Source organism: Coloeus monedula (genome assembly GCF_965178545.1).
Source record: "Coloeus monedula genome assembly, chromosome: Z".
NCBI lineage: Eukaryota > Metazoa > Chordata > Aves > Passeriformes > Corvidae > Coloeus > Coloeus monedula.
In genome coordinates, this window is record NC_138822.1 from 66967493 (window position 1) to 66985111 (window position 17619).

Below are 17619 nucleotides of genomic sequence, written 5' to 3' on the forward strand. Positions count from 1 at the left end.
GATAACTGGCTTCTTATGCCTTAAGAGAGAGAAAGGCCCTGTACAAGTCAGTGAGGGAGGCCTCTGGTCATTCTGGAAGAGGTGAAGGATCCCAAGCTCCCCACCATACACTGAGGCACCCTCCATGCCAGCAGCAGGCAGAGAACATACTCTCCTCTCCATCAACAGTGGATCAGAAAAATCAGTGAGTGACTGATCATTCCTGTTTGCTTTTGAAGAGGGCTGGAACAGGGAACCAGAAACACATGGTTGTCTGGCAATAAAGCCAGGAAGATGAAGAGAAATGGTAGTGACTTCGAATCATGCATGCATGCAGCCATCTGTGATTACCATCACTGAAGTCAAGCTCTGTCAGCACACTACTGACAAATTACCTCCAAAGCTTACCAGTATCCACTAAGGAAATGGGCAAGCTTAGCCACCAGCTTCTCAATCCTTTAAGGCAGACACCTGCTCAAGTAGAAAAACTAGAGAACTTCTTCTGGGAATAGATCATGGTTTACATATGAGAGAAGAAACAGGCCAAGGCACTACTTAAATTGCTCTGGGAAAGGAACAGAGCCAAAGACAGATGAAGTTTCATTTTTAAATACTAGAGAATCAGATTTCATTCTTCTCTACCATCATCAAGCACTGAACAAAAGGGAGGGGAGCTGTGCAATAAAGTGCTTTCATACATTTTATGGAAGTACACTACAAAAACCAAAAATTGCTTCGAGTGACATTTCCCAAGAAAATAAAAAACTGAGAGTTCCACAGTAAGTGACTAAGAGTTTCTTAAGGTGACACAAAAGATGACAGATACTCTACTCAGCTTTATCATAAGTAAATACAAGGGAATCCAATTCCTCAGTGGAAATACCAAATCTCACCCATTCCCACACTGCTGTGAGGGCAAACAGAAGTGACAGAGCAGGCAGATAACAATTTAAGCCAGGGGCCAGCCAGACCTCTGAGGAATCTCTGAACTGGCAGAACGGACCACTGAACGGGACCAGAAATTATTCCACATGTATCAGCAGACACAAGAGAAGAAACTACACAGAGAAAAGTTACAAAGACTGCAAAAGCGTTTCACTCTACAAAGCAAAACCACTGCCCAGTTCCTGTTAACTTCTTTGATCACAGCTCATTATAATCAGTGCTTCCATTACCAGTTTCAGCATATAAACTTGCAAAAAAGTAGTACCAAGTATGACTAGTATTTCTACTTTCCCTAAAGAGAATTTTCTCAATTGCAACTTGTAAATTTCCAAAGTCCACACAATTTTAACACAATTCTTCTGTAATTATATTATCTTCCCAAAGAGTTAATTGCTGAGGTGACACTTACTACTAAACTGAATAAAGAAGGGAGGGAAAGGCTACAACGCTCTCTGAGAAATGCCAAGGCATAAACCATTTTCACTTAGTACTAAAATAGCGCATCCACATTTCACTACATAATTAGGACAGGCAGAACATCCTATTGATACTATGTGAAAACCAGAGAGCGAACACAGGACACTAACGTGTCAAAGTCAGTTAAAAGAAAACTACAGTAGAGGGGAAGGAGAAAGGTGTGTAAGGCATGCAGGTAGGGAAAACATCATTACAAATACGGCTGTTTACTTTTTAAAAAAGAATCATTTTCATCCTCTTGAGATTAGAAAATGGAGTATTTCAATACACCATGCTAAAATTAACTACATCAACATTTGCAAGCCTCTTCTAATACAAAAACTGGCCTCTTGAAAAGAAATATCTATTTAAATTAATAATAAATAAAAAAGGGAAACATACCAACTTTGGCCCAAAATTATGCCACCTTATAAAAAAAGTATTTTCCTAAAGAAATATGGACAAAATCTCAACTTTACAAATATTTTTTGCTTTCAAGTTCTAAACTGGAAATAATTTACTATATGAAGTGGTAGAATTCAAAAACATCTTGAAAGGGAAGAGTCTATATATATATATATATATATATCTGCTATGTTATAAACATATGTGACATCCCCAAGAGCAGTTGTGCTTATGAATTAACGTTACACAGCTTATACAACTGTGGAAAATATTTAAAAACTAAAATAAACCAAATAAAACTATAAATAATACAATATTGTTTTTTAAATGTGAGATCATAAAGAAAAAGTCTGACACAGAATAAGCAAAACAGGTGGTTATTGCACACATATACTTCTGCTGCTATAAAAGCAAGATCTGGTGATGCAAGTATTTTTACCTTGTTCTGAAATGCAGAACTGCATTGATGCCAGAGTACATGTAATATAAATGCAAACAAAACTTAGCAGATTTAAAAACAATACCCATGATGCTATGCACTGAGACAATACTCCGTAAACCAGTTTATTTCCCATGTAGTGGACAAATCCAGTCAGTGTAACGATTTTTCTGCATGTTGAATCGTAAAATCAAACTGCTTATTTTCCCACAAGTCACTGTGAGAAATAAGGGTCTTGCAATACCCCCTTAAAGCTTTCAATTTAAAAGTTAATTCTAGAAATTTGGAACTGTAACATCAGAGTCTTTTGCCATTAATAACGACAACACTACAAATGGCTAGAGAGCAGTTATTTGTAGAACAGTTCAACAGCTCAATTAAGGAAAAGAGTTTTAGTGCACTTTGCTCATTTTAGCCAACATGCTACATTGCCCATTTTGTGTACAAAGTAGACTCACTGATCTCCACTGTAGGAAAGAAATTATTTGGCAAGCAAAACACTGTGTCAAGTTGCGCTTCTTCTCCTTAGACATTTTAAGACAGAAGCTTTCCAAGACATTACACAATTCTTTGCTTTTATTATTAAGTGAGAAAGTCTGATTTGTAACACTGTCACACTGCTAGTCAGAAATGCTTCAGTGATGAAAGTCAATGCTGGATGAACCCAAGGCCTCATTCTACAACATTCATTTACAGAGAAATTATAGTGATTTTCAACACACCCAACAAAACATTCTTTGCTTCCTTCACAGAAAAATCCAATCATTGTCCCTGTAGTGGGCATGTAACTACAGAAATTATAGTTCTTGTTTTTTGGACAACACATCCCCAAATCTTCACGAGAACAAATGGGCTTCTACAGGTGTTACAGAAGTCTTCACACATCATCATCATCTGATGTATCACTGCTGCTCGTCTCAGAATCCTCGTTCTCCAGAGCAAGTCTGAAAGTGCTGTTTTTCCAGGGGCTAAATTTAAAATTACAGATGAGGCCATTTTTCAAAATGCCGTTTTTCCGAAGGCCATTTTTTTGTAACTGAAATGTGAAAACATGATACATTTAGAGAAAGAAAATGCCAAACATAACCATCTGTTGCAATTCAACACTTTGCATCTTCACCTCTGGGCTACATTGGATCCACAGCTTTTCAGATACACACACAAAGGATAACTCCCCTGCAAGCCTTCACTCCTGGCCAGCCACCTGTATCCATGTGTCTCCAGTTGTGCTGAACTCCTGCAGTCAACGAGAGTTCACCCTGTTCTCACCCATGTCCCCACACATCTTGGCCCACAGATCCCTCCTCCCAAATGGCCTCTCCCTGCAAGGCAGTCCCCTTTCCCACAGTGCTGCAAAGATCTGCGCTCAGAAGGGCAAGGGGCAATAGGGAAGGGGCCCAGAAGAGATGCAGCAGAAAGGAATGGATTTCTCAGCAACTGGAAAGTCAAAGACACGGATTCTATAAAAAGAAAGGAATTACTGCATTTTCACATTTAATGCAGGTGTGCGCTAAGACAAGCATTTGAGAGTTCAATATTCCAAATGCTCTACTTAACATGTATGTTGCTAGACACAGAAATACTGAATGTTCAGATTTAGCATCACACACAATTCTCCTTTCTGACTCGTTCTCACTGACCCCACCAAGTATATTCAACACTCCTAACAAAAAAAAAAAATTAAGGAAAAATCAAGTCTAGATTGCCTTTTCATACTTTGTTACTAGTAAATTAAATGTCTCTCAATTCCCAAAAATGAAAATGCACCTTGCGGAGTAGCAAGGAAACTACATAAAATTTACCTTGGAAGAAGACTCTCTTTCCTTAGGCTAAGCTGAGGAGCTTTAAAGTCTGTGCACTTCTACCAACAGCAATACTGAGACTACTCAGAAGCACCCCCTACCCTTCCCTTGATACTCTGTGAATAGGCTGAGCTACAGTCAGCATTGGTTTTTTGAAGCAACTGTACTTCTAAAAGCACAGTCCTGAAATGGTAGTAGAACAGCAATGTCCCTAACAATCAAAATTACTGCACATCCTCCTCAAAAATAGGCATCTAGGGTAACCAACTAGAGGTTTAAAAAGGAAAATTAACTTAATGTTACCTGTTCACTAATGACTTGGAACTCCCTCATCTCATCCTCAGTTAGTGGAGCACATGTTTCATCATTTTCACTGTCTTCTTGCCAGCCCATCTCCTTTAACAACCTTTAAGTTATGAAGGACAACATTAAGGAATTTGCTACACGCACTCAGATATTTCAAGCTCTGCCAACTTACATGTCTAAAGATCTGCAACAAATGCATTGATTAATCAGCCTGTATTTTTTTTTAAACATACTCTTACATAAGTGTGAATTCAAAGTCTTATAAAAGATATGTAAAGCACAGAAGCTAAGTTCCCAGATCCCTCAAAGATGACCCTATTCTACCACTATATGTGGTAAAAACAGTAATTTCATTCTAATATCTGTGTCAGGTGGAACAGTAAGAATGTATTTTCTTAACATAACTTATAACTGTTAGTGAAGTAGCAATGTACTCCCCTGAGAACAGTATGAAGAGACAAAGACACACTGAGGGACTCTGCAAGTTCTCCTGAATAACAAAGCGAAGAGTGAGGAATATTGGTGGTGTCCCTCAATGGAAGCCAATTCAGGATGCAATGGCCTCATGTAATTTCTTTTTTATAAAAATGTTCATGTCAAGAGCTGTGTCAGGCTTCTTCACAACTGAGTCTCACCCAACAGCACGTGCTGGTATTTCAGCTTGAACACCTAGCAGTGAATTTTGGGGTAAGGGGAAAAATGAGAAGAAGAAAGATTCCTCCTGTAACTAAGCTTGAGATATACAAAGATGTATATCTCAACATGTTTTGGCTAGTTCCAAAAGAGGGATGGAAGTATCTGAGCAAGAAGAAAGTGGTTTTACATTGAAGATGCTGTGAAAACAGGGGTCATCTGAGGGATGAAAACACTGTGACATAATAACTGTGAAGTTATTAAGTTTGCTGCTGCAAAGTTTTTGCCAAAAGGATTAGCACCTTCTTCAGGCAAACTAGGCATCTTTTGACCTTAAACATTAAAGCAGACTAAAGCTATTCCACAGAAAATAAAGAGGTTTCTAAAATATATGCCAGAGCTGACATTAAAAGCTAAAAAACAGTGAACATATTAAAATAGGGAAGCAAGACAAACTCACAGCTGATATCATATGCCAGGCACTTCATTTAGGCAGACATCAGCAAAAAATGCCCTTCAACACAAACCTCCCCACAAAGAACTCTATATCCCAATACAGTGGATGTGCACTGGGGAAACTTGAAGATAACCAAAGCCACCAATGACTGTTTTTAGAACCATAACAAAAGCCTGGAACTGTAGAAGGAGGAGAAAACTGTAGAAGGAGGAAAAAAAACGTCAGAGAGTAACAGAAATGGAAATTGAATCCCCTGTAGCATTTGGACCAAACTGGACAGTGTAACAGGCAGGAACAATCAAATAATCACGAAGCAGTAAAAATATATGCAAGTCATCCAAAACGCTAAGAGAATACATACATTTGTATAGCCATACAGAAAAACATAAGGCCAAATGGAGTTCAATGATAGTTGAGTTAGGAAGTTTTACTGCAAGCAAAAAGTTAGCAGCACCAATGTCCCTTAAATCAACACCATTCTAGAATGGTTGAAAGTGTGAACTACGTAAAAAAATCACTTTGGATTAGCAAACTTGGTAACAACAGGATTGCTGCAGATTGGAAACTTCCCCAGTAGGAAGGAAGCCCTTTTCTACAAAATGTGCCAATACTCTTACTAGGTATGCAAAAGTAACCTGGGAGCTAAGCTGGTGACCCCAAGTGAAATTTACCACAAAAAGGCTAACCATAAAATCTGTCCCATGTGCATGCTGAACTCACAGCCAAAGGGCTGAGGCAGTATGGACACAGCCCCTCTGAGATATAACAAAAGAAATACATTTTCCCAGAAATCCTATTAAGGCCATTTAAAGTAATTTGAATTGAAAAACTAAGAGTTAGATTTGACTGCCATCTTCCAGTTAAAAAATCATCAGCCTCTAGCGGCCAAAGATTTTACAGAATCCTAGGGACCCACAAGGAACATTGCATCCAACCCCTGGCCCTGCACAGAACAACTCCAAGAATCACACCCTGTGACTGAGAACACTGTCCGAACACTTCTTGAACTCTCTCAGGCTTGGTGCTGTGACCACTTCCCTGGGAAGTCTGTTCCAGTGCCCAGCCACACTCTGAATGAAGAACACTGTCTCTTTCTGAAAGTCACGGATTTTCTCCCTGCAATGACAAGCAGCATTTTTGTAGCCTTCACATGTCCACGGTATTCCAAGTTAACATCTGGCAAGTTGAAGTCCCCCATTAGGACAGCAGCAGTTGATTTAGAGGCATTCCTTAGCTCCTTAAAGGACAGTCAGTGTCATCATCCTGACTGAGTGGCCTACAGTGGACTCCAGCAATGACATCTGCTTTCTTTGTTTGCTCCTTAATCCTTATTCAGAGACCCTTAACCATGCCATTGCCAGCTGCAAGCTCCATATATTCCAGCCCCTCCATTAGATACAATGCCACTCCCGCACCTCTCCTGCCTGTCTGTGCGTCCTGAGGAGCCTGCCACCATCCACAACACTCCAGTGTTGCTACTCCAATACTAGGCCAAGGCTTTCTGTTTCCATAGCCAATGGTGGAAAAAAAGGAACAGAGCAGGGTGCATTGTACTCTTCATACTCATGAGGAGTAAGAGGAAATGAAAGTTTCTTCTACAGTGCTACAAAACAGAGAGTCCTCTAGTCCAATGTATAGACTCTATCACAGAAAAAAATCTGTCTAATCTGTCACTGCAATTCTGTAGTTGCCAGAAACTATAAGAATCTGACAGAGCTCATGACTAGCTCATTTCCAGACTTGGTTGTGATTTTCCAAGCAGCATCATTGTTATATCTACCAATTGCTACTGGAGTTGCTTTACTGGGATAATAAAATTGTTTCAATCCTTTCCATGAAATTACTTTCTTACCTTCCAGTGGACTATCCTGTGATATCACTAACAGTGTCAACAAATCAGCTACAAAAGTGATTAATTACTTTAATAATGATGAAAAACTTGCTGGAGTTTTATATAAGATGCAGCATTTTAAATATTATTCATACAAACAGAAATTACACGCATTGTTCCTCCCAAATACCTAAACCAAAATCAGAGGGATGACGTCACTATGCAGTTGGCCATATTCTTTACTAGGAAATAAACTTTCTTCTCTAAAAATTTGATGTAGGTCAGTACACAGGTCTAAGAAACAAAGTATATCTCATGTTAAATTAGTACATGTCTAAAAGACAAATTTGACATTACTCAAGAAACATTTTATGTGTTCTCAGTTTTCAGATTCTGACTTCTGAACTAGTAAGTATTTATGAACATGCTCAGCTACCATGAAGGAACACTATTTATGTTATATAAAGTACATACCTATGCTCTGCCTCAAGTGAGCTTGAAAGAACATTTGCCTGAGGGAAAGCTGAAGACTGAATGATCTGCTGAGGTGTAATCGAAGCATTGCCGTTCTCCTGTGGAATCTCATTTTCAAAGTTTCGGTTTATATCTCTCTCACGATGAGGACTGTTGCCGATACGCAAGCTGAAGGACTCCTCGTCCTAAATATAAAAACAATTTTACATTACAAAATTTAAAGTGAATTCCATCCACAAGTAAATGTCCAGAAGTGCTGGAATTCAGTGGTTCTGTTTAGTTTAAATTAAGTGCAGAGACTGTGTACTTCGGGGTAATTCTGTTCACCCTTCTGGCGTTTGCAATATCTGCATACTATAGAATTCTTAAGGTATGCTACTGATCAAGTAATGCAGAAAGCAACTCGCATGCTTTTCTCCACATTTTTTTTTTGCAAAGTTTACACACCTTAAAATTCAAACTTACTTCCGCTGCCCTTCATACTCATGAAAGTAACAGGCTGTTGAATTTATAATTTTCCTAATAAATATCAGAGCTATGTGTGTCAGGAGAAGTCTGAAAATATATGAGTTCTCAAATTTACTTAGTTTAAGGGGCAAGTCACAACACCCGTATCTCAAATAGCAAATTCTCTGCCATGAATTCAGAAAGACTGCATACTGCTCTTTAAATTCAGACAAGTTCACTTACACACATGCACTCAACTCCACCTTCTCAGGCTACTGCGAACAGCAACTGTAAATTACTAGCCATGAAATACAAACCAGGAAGAAAATTTATTTAGAAAGCAAACTGTTCCGGTTCACTCAAAGATTAAAAGGTCTTTATCTTATAAACGTAAGGTATTTCTTTCTACTCTACTCATTCAGCAACCCGTAATTCTTATTTATGAATGAGCCAAATAGCCTCTGAAGTATTACCAACTGTAAAAACAAAGAAGAGTACAATCATTACCTAGTTAACACCGTTTCAACAACAAAATCCCTAAACTGGGCACATAAAAGCATTACCCATAGCAGGAGGAAATCATGCAATCTTCTACAGCTCTAAGAAACCGTACCTCAGAGCACAGGATCAAGACCATCAGCATTTCCCTCCCACTCACATGTTGTCTGCTTTCAGAAATTTTAGAATCGTCAGGAAGATATTGTTAAGAACACATATCCCAGTAAACATAAATTCAGCCTGAAGAATGTCACATAATATCAAGAAAAACTTAGAAATTTATTAAGCAATTGTAATATATAGGGAAAAACATCTTCCAAGTGGGATTCAGCTGCTGAGTAAAATTTGCCTAATTAATTCAGAATTCTGAACCTCAAGATCTTCTTAATCTTAAATCAAAATCTTTGTGTATTTTCTGAACACATGAACAAAACTACCTCCAATATCCATCTCAGGGCACTCAGTCACAGAATGCCTAATGAAAAGATAGCTCACATATATAGCTAAGTTGTACAGTCCCATTACAGTAAATTCTATCTTGACTGAAATAGCATCAGGATCAGAAAAGTCAATCTCACTTTTATGAGCAATGTACACTGGCACAGTTTCCTTTTTAATATCTCAGAAACCTAATATCTCTTTCTCAAAATCACTTGTTTATCTGGCTGATTTGTAATTTATGGAATTTCTTGCTTTAATAAGACATTTTAAACCACTCATTTACAGCAAAAAGGCTTGTAATCATCTCATTCTGAATAATAAAAAACTTATCTTCACTTGGTCTATGTATGATAACTTGTTGGTGGCTGGTAGCATTGGCACAAATATTCTCGTGTATGAGTCAAGCACTGCATAAATCAATTCAGACTGAAAGAAACCTGATGCATATAATACACAGACATTACAGGCCTTCAAGTTCCAAATTAGTAAAAACCGATGGTTTTTGCATATATTGAGCTCTTGCTCCTATGATTAGACCAAAATAGAGAACTTCTGGTTACCTAAATACTAGTTGGAAAGGAAATGGTTTGGGAAGCAGAACCAAGGTTGTTTTGTAGGATAACTAGCAGCCCAGGTATGAAACACGGCCCTCTACAAGTCTGTTGGGGCCAGGTGGGATTCACACAAGAGTACGGAGGGAGCCAGCAGTTCACTGAGCCACTTTCCATCATTTACCAGCAGTCCTGGATTACCGGAGAGGTCCCAAGCAACCAGATATTGGCAAATGTGACACCCATTTATAAAAAGGGTTGGAAAGAAATTCCAGGGAACTACAGGCCTCTCAGACTGGCCTTGGTGCCAAGGAAGGTCACGGGCAAGATCACTGTGAGTGCCATCACACGGCACATGCAGGACAACCAGGGGATTGGGCCCAGTCAGCACAGGTAGAGGTCTGACCAGCCTGATCGCCTTCTATGACAAGGTGACCTGGTTAGTGGATGAAGAAAAGGTTGTTGATGTTTTCTGCTTGGACTTTAATAAAGCCCTTCTTTGACAAAGTTTCCCACAGAATTCTGCAGAAGCTGGCAGTCCATGACTTGAACAGGTGCACTCTTCACTGGATAAAAACTGCCTGGATGGCCAGGCCCAGAGAGTGTTGTGAGTGCAGTCATATTCAGCTGGTGGCCGGTCATGGGTGAGGTTCCCCTGGGCTCAGTAGTGGGAGCACTTCTGTTTAATATCTTTATCAATGATCTGACAAGTGCACACTCAGTCGGTTCACCGGTGACATCAAGCTGAGTGTAAATGTTGATCTGCTGGAGGGCAGGAAGGCTCTGCAGGGGGATCTGGACAGGCTGGATCCATGGGCTGAGGCCAGTGGTGTGAGGTTTAACAAGGCCAAGTGCTGGGCCCTGCCCTTGGGTCACAACAACCCCAGGCAGCACCACAGGCTGGGACAGAGTTAATTGGAAAGCTGCACAGTGAAAAAGAACCTGGTTGTGTCGGTGATAGCAGCTGAACATGAGCCAGGGTGTGCCCAGGTGGCCAAGAAGGCCAATGGCATCCTGACCTGGATCAGCAATAGTGTGGCCAGCAGGATCAGGGCAGGGATTGTCCCCCTGTACTGGGCACTGGTGAGGCCACACCTCGAGTGCTGTGTCCAGTTCTGGGCCCCTCACTGCAAGAAAGACATTGAGGTGCTGGAGGGAGTCCAGAGAAGGGCAATGGAGCAGGGGAAGGGTCTGGAGCACAAGTCCTGTGAGGAGCAGCTGAGGGAGCTGGGGGTGTTTAGTCTGGAGAAAAGGAGGCTCAGGGGAGACCTTATCACTCTCTACAACTGCCTGGAAGGAGGCTGTGCCCAGGTGGGGGTCGGCCAACCCTGTGATAGAACACGAGAAATGGCCTCAAGTTGTGTCAGGGAAGACTCAGATTAGGCACCAGGAAGACTTTCTTCACAGGAAGGGTAGTCAAGCACTGGAATGGGCTGCCCAAGGAAGTGACTGAGTTACCATCCCTGGAGGTATTTTAAAGACATGTAGATGTGACACTGAATACATGGTTTACTGGCAGACTTGACAGTATGGGGTTAATGGTTGGACTCAATGATCTTAATGGTATTGCCCAACATAAATTCATCTATGATTAGGTTAGTTTACTAAGCTTAATTTATCCTTTTTATTGTTGTTAAAGACACACAAGTACCTAAGTCATTAACATGACTAACAGATACTGCAGAAAGACAAAAAGAAACTACAAAGCAGCACTGGAGGAAGAGTAGTACTTGGAACAATGTTTTTAAATTCATCAAAGTATAATTCTTTTCCATCATTTAGAGATTCAAAACCATTATTTAACAGCTGTTTACAGCAAAATAAAAAGTAGTTTATGGTTTGCCTGAAACCTACTGGATCTACAATAGGTATGAACAAAATTACCTTCTCTTGTCCATCATGATTCTCATCTTCATGTTCCTCTTTCACTCTATCTCGTTTCAATGCTTTTAGAAATTCACTCTTCTTATCAGTCCGCATTCTTGTCAATTTTGTTAAACGAGGCTGACCAGATTTGTCAACAGGGGATGAAGAACTTGACCGATTATACTAGTGTAGGAAGTCAGAAAAAGAAAGAATGGTAGAAGTGTTCTCATTTAGAAAATTTTTATTTTAGACAAGGGTATCTGTTGTTTTAGGTTTCACATATATTCACAGTCAAAAGCAGAAGGAAGATTTGTATTTTGGTATACACAGTTTGTAGATGTAAACCCAGAGATGCAAGCTTATGGAGCACTGCTCATGAACAGTGGGCCTTCTGAAACATGTAATACCTTTAGCAGTCTTGAAGTCTAAACATATCAGGCTTTATTTCCTAATGCAGGTTTTTATTCCAAATCAAACCCACAAAGCGAACTGCAGTACTTCAAGGCCGGTGATGTGCCTTCCATCTTTCTCACACACTAACTTCCAAAAAAACATATTTAATACAATTCTGCATAAAATTTACTGATCACCCTCACTTAAAACATTATTATATATAACATTAAATGTTACAAAGATTTGACTACAGCCACTGCTTTACCTCTTTAACTGAATTTTGTGTTACAGCAAATGCCTTGACAGTTGATTTGAAAGAACTGAAATTGCCAACAGCATATGCAGGCTCATGAGGAAATGCATGCCCAAGTTTGTTTTCTTTTGCTTGGCTTTTCCACTGTGTCGGCTAGACAGAAATATAAACAGAAATGTAAAGAATCATTAACTACAAAAGGATTCTTTTCAAGAATCTTCAGAAAAATGATTAAGCAAAAGCAAATCGTAACTGCAACCTTAATGCAGTGCAAACATCTGTTTTCTTGTGGAAAAGAGGCTGTTTATGAGCAATTTATCTGCTCGTAAATACTATTCACACTGTTTTTATAAAGACTAAAATTTCAAAACCATTAAGATCCTCGTATTTCAGGTATTGAAAATGAAATATGGGACTTCAACAGCTGGAAGTATTATCTAAGATTCAGAATGTTACAGAGTTAAGAACTAATCCATCACATGCTCTCCAGAGCACAAAAAAAATCCTGAAACAAAAAAGTAGACATGAAGCCACTGAAAATAGCTCAGTTGGTTAGAGCCTGGTGCTAATAATGCCTAGGTCATGGGTTTGAAGTCCATATGGACCATTCACTTAAGAGCTGGACTTGATGATCCTTGTGGGTCCCTTCCAACTCAAAATATTCTGTGATTCCGCACACGGAAAGCTGCATTTGGAAAGAGACCAGAATGACACTAATAGGTTATAATATCATCTTTGCCTACAACTGGGATAAATTCTGATGGTATTATCATGCTGACTATACCTCTCCACTACACATCTAACTTTGTTCTGTTAAAATCATATATACAAAATGCACTGCTATTCTGTAAGTTAGAAATATCATTTTTACTCTCACTTGTGCAGCTCCTACACTTCTCCAAACTGGTAGTTGAGAAGCAAAGAGAGACTAGATTAATAATTTAGAAAGAAAAATGCAAAGTTGTTTCTACTCATTTTTGGGTTGTGTTGCACTTTGCAAGTGTTGAATACATGATAATCCAGGAACTGTACTCTAAGGGATGGAATAAGCACATTCAGAATTACAGTATGAGTTTTCTCAGCATGTTTTTCATGACACTGGTATCCAATACTCACCTTTGCTGGTGGAGTGACAGGTTTGGGGACTAATCCTTTATAAACACTAGTGCCAGTTCCATTCCTTACTGGCTGTGAATGAAGACTTCCCACTACTGGGAATCCAGATATTCGCAGTTCTTTTGTACTGCCTTTTTTAATGACCAGCATCCTCTGAGATCTAGATTTAGGATTTAAAGGGTACTCTGGAATAAAAAAAAAAAAAAGAAGTGTGTGTATATAGATATATATATATGTGTGTGTGTGTGTGTGTGTGTGTGTATGTGCATGTGTACACAATCTTGCCAGTTTTTAGTTCCTAAGGTACGGGACAGCCATATGGTCTAGAGTAAACAGGCATAAATCAGGAACTTAGTTCAGTATTAGTTCCACAAATAACACAGTGTGCGAGTCTGGTAAAACACAGGTTCTGTTCCATTCCCCACTGTCATAATTTTAAAAATATTTCACTTGGCAATGCAGGAATTGCATTTTTTGAAAGAAAAGATACTCTTCAAAGAAGTCTGCTACACAGTTCTAGAGAATGCTGCATAGCAATTCTAAAATCAAAATACTGTTATTGATAGCTCCCCAAACTTCAAAAGAAATTATGGCTTTCGTATTCCCCTTAAGATTTCCTAAAGAATAATTAGTTATATATTTATTAACAGCTCAGTTTAGAGCTCCACCCTGAGGTTCCATAAACATGAGACAAGATGTGCACTACACTTTAGACCATGGCAATGACCAGTTTCTCTAGCTCCATTCCTCAGATAGACACAACAGGACAAAATTTCCATGTTCACTGGAGCACAAATTAGGAGACATACAGTCAGCTGTCTAACTAGAGAAACTGTCATTTAGCAGTATTAAGGCACATTTACTAAAAACAGTTCTAAAATTGCCAAAAAGTGAAAAAAATGTATTTTTTGTACATGCATTCCACTGCTAAGAGCCTTTTCAAGTACTACCTCCTCTCCCTGCAAGCAATTCTACTTCAGAGTCACTATATCCTCAGTTTAAAAAAAAAAAACAAAACCCTATCTTAAAAGCATACATGATTTTAGCTTTGTTTAGTAGGTAGATGCTACAAAACATTTGTCTTAACTTCATTCTCATTAAACCTCATGACAAGACTTTCCACAATACTCACAGGCTCCCATCACATATACGCAGGGTAAAATGCAATCTAAAAGATGCACATATTTTTAACAGGTATTAGAAGGGACTGTAACACTCCTCTGTCCTGAATACTGTTCCCTTTTAAAGGCAATAATAGCAGCCTTAATTTCACTTTTTCAATTACAAAACAAGACTCTTTTATTGAAAGATAGATTATCACGTGCAAAGCTGCTAACACCACAAAACCAGAAAGCTGTCCAATTATTTATGATGCTGCAAAGGTTTATAGCAATTACATATTTATACTGAGGTGTTGGCCTATATCTAATGTCACTTTAGAGTGCAAAAAATACTGGTTAAGTATGAGAACCAGAATCAGCAAATTAAAATACCTTTAAAATCTCAGTACTAGCAGTAGTTTAAGTATACAAGTAAAAGCTTTTATGTTTAATTTTTTTTTTTAAATAAAGAGAAATGTTCTTTTTTTGAGTACATTTATTATTTTAAAACCCCTGCCATCTAAAGCTACCACGTTCTTAGGGGTAAACAACTGACTACACAAAGCCAATTAGAATTGTAAATGATAGCCAAACGTAATCAGATGAAGATGAGAAAACAGTCCCAGACTACAGGCCTGCTCAATGCCCATGCTCAGGATTGTATTTGTTATACAAATAATTCACAAACACAACCAACAGCATATGACATTTGCTTCCAGGAAGAGACCTTAAATCTCTGCAAGCTAACCTACTCTTCCAGCTCTCCCATGTTTCTCTCCGAACTCTTCCAACATATGTGATCAATCAGAAGCATTCTTTTACAAACCCTTCAGCTAGCAATCAACACCACTAATTTAGGTGACCAACCTTCATTGCACTTCCTCTTGAAAATAAAGACGAAGATAAATTCTTGACATCTTTACAAAAAAGATGGATACTTCTTCTGGGAAAGAATACTAGTTGTGGCTGCATCTGTAGATGCAGACGAGCTGACTGATATTCAAATAGCAGTGCTAGCCCTTTAACAAAAAGTTACCTACATTGTAACAATATTGAAGTTTTCTCTATCTATACCTTTATAATTCTAAAAGGAGGCTTGTGTTTCAAATAAAATAACTTCAGATCTCTGCTACATTTTTGCATTTAAAAACATCAAAAATACTCACCCCACACACCTGCAGTTAGAGATTTATTCTGGTTTGGTTCCCTCTCATATTCAGGGTTTAAAGATGGCTGAAAGAAAGGTTTATCATTATTAAAAAATTAACTCTTGAATTGTGGGATGAATGAAATAAACAACCACAGTAACACCAGCAGCACAACCTCTGCTGACAGACTAAACACTTCCCCCATGAACCAAACAGGTCAATGCTCACTTGTTTCTCTTCTCCAACAAAATATCTCAGGCAGCAGCCAATGTCATTACATGAAGTGCACAGAGAAAGCAAAAAACAGCAATGCATGTTTCTTCAAAGAGCAAGATCACCCTTCCCCTTACATCTTAATTGTAGGTGGAAGCATGGGATCTCAAAAGGCCATAGGCATGAAGATTACTTTGTTACTATTTCAGATTTCCAATAAGGTAACTGTGTAGAATCTAATACATACACATACCCCACCAAACTGGAATCCAACTGTAGTTTCACTTAAACACACAAGTAACAGTAATAAACATACAGTGACAAAATCTGGATATAAAATGAGAAACAAGTTAATGGACAAACTACTAACATTCCCTTACCTATGCAAAAGATGATTCCTTATATCACGATCTGAAACTGGTAAAATCTCATGATGTAACTTGTAATGGACAAAATGCACACAAAAATAAACCTTTTTTATGGTAATTATAATTTACTTACAAAATCCTCAGCCTCAAACTGGTTGGGTACTTCTCTGTCTTCCTTTTTGCAGGTTTCATTATCAGGTACACTGTTTTCATGCAGGCCTGGGCCTTTTCCACAATGGAAGGTGCTGCTACGAGTACGGGAACCTCCACCATGGTATCCCCCACGATGGTTTATATTTTCTGGACCATTTCTGCCTTGTGAACGCCAACCATTCCTCTCTTTTCTCCCAAAATGACCTTGGATTTTTAAATTTTAAAGAAATACAATTACAAACAATTTTAAAAGCATATTTTACTTTGCAGAATTGTTGAAGTAGTTAAGTCAGCAGCTCCATATACTGGGATACGATAGCACAGTACACAAGTTTTATTTCACATAAGCAGCAGGGAAGGATCTTACAAAACAGTGCCAGAGAAAGAAGATACCCAGCCAACACTATGCCAAGTCAACCTCTTTTTCTGGCTTCTCATTTATATGCTGTTGGCTAGAGTATTAACTCAACACTTTTATTCTACTCAAGAGAGAAATACACCTGGAATCACATTACTTTGATCGACCCACAGTGCTCACATCCTCTCCAAGATGTGTCTTTCCATTATCAATCCTTCACTGCAGAAAAAGGATTTAGCATACATGAGCTATCATCATCAGACTTCTTTTCTAGCTAGTGTTACAAATAAATGATGAAAACATATTCACAGTGTTCCATAAATTATACCTCCATTTGGCCTTCCAATGTTAGGATCAAATCCCTCTGAAGAGTTGTGTCTTCTGCGATTTGCTTCATAACGATTCTCTGCCCATGAAAAATTTTCAGAATGTTTCTCAAAATTCAGTGATGACTGTAAAGGAGCACAAGTGGTAGACCTGAGATCTGGTTAATAACAAAACTTAATCATCAGAACTGTAACATGCACATTGTTTATGGTAATACACAATTTATTCTTTCAAGAACTTTGAATGACAGACCATGCAGCAGTCCCCACATTCTGAGGTCAGGGTTGTGTCAAGTTCAGAGCTGTGTTGCCATCTCTCAGGCTAACAAAGTGGAAGCTGCATCTTCTGCTCCAGGACACTGAAACAGCCCTTAAGTCACATGTTTGTGACACAAGATAAAAAGCATCTACTTTGTTTTGGCAGCAGAACAGAGCACAAGTGGCATGCGCCGCAGCAGAAGAAAAAAAATTTTTAATAGGTAAGAAAGGACAGAAGATCACAATTTGGAAGGCAGAAAAGAAGTCTGGGATCTTAATTTGGATTTTCAGAGACTATATACATGCATTCCACAGAAAGCAAGGAACCACTTCCACCCAAGGCAGCTATACCCAAATAAAGTGTGATTCATTAACCTTGTCATTTTAACTTAAGAAGGCAAAC

The 17619-nt window shown here is 38.7% G+C and overlaps 1 protein-coding gene across 7 annotated transcripts in view; it reads right to left on the minus strand.

The window, feature by feature from the left end:
* Positions 1–2361: 2361 nt before the first annotated feature.
* The window catches only part of GPBP1 (GC-rich promoter binding protein 1), a 37571-nt gene continuing 22313 nt past the window's right edge, over positions 2362–17619 (minus strand). For 4 of the 7 annotated variants that reach the window (XM_082301954.1, XM_082301957.1, XM_082301955.1 and 1 more), the window contains 9 exons: positions 16961–17109; positions 16255–16478; positions 15559–15625; positions 13293–13477; positions 12189–12329; positions 11549–11713; positions 7728–7912; positions 4330–4432; positions 2362–3260 (listed from right to left, as the gene is read on the minus strand). In XM_082301954.1, the coding sequence (XP_082158080.1) occupies positions 3102–3260; positions 4330–4432; positions 7728–7912; positions 11549–11713; positions 12189–12329; positions 13293–13477; positions 15559–15625; positions 16255–16478; positions 16961–17109 (1378 nt within the window). In that variant the 3' untranslated portion in view covers positions 2362–3101. The remainder of the gene's footprint in view (positions 3261–4329; positions 4433–7727; positions 7913–11548; positions 11714–12188; positions 12330–13292; positions 13478–15558; positions 15626–16254; positions 16479–16960; positions 17110–17619) is intronic. The other 3 variants (XM_082301959.1, XM_082301960.1, XM_082301958.1) reach the window with 2 other exon arrangements.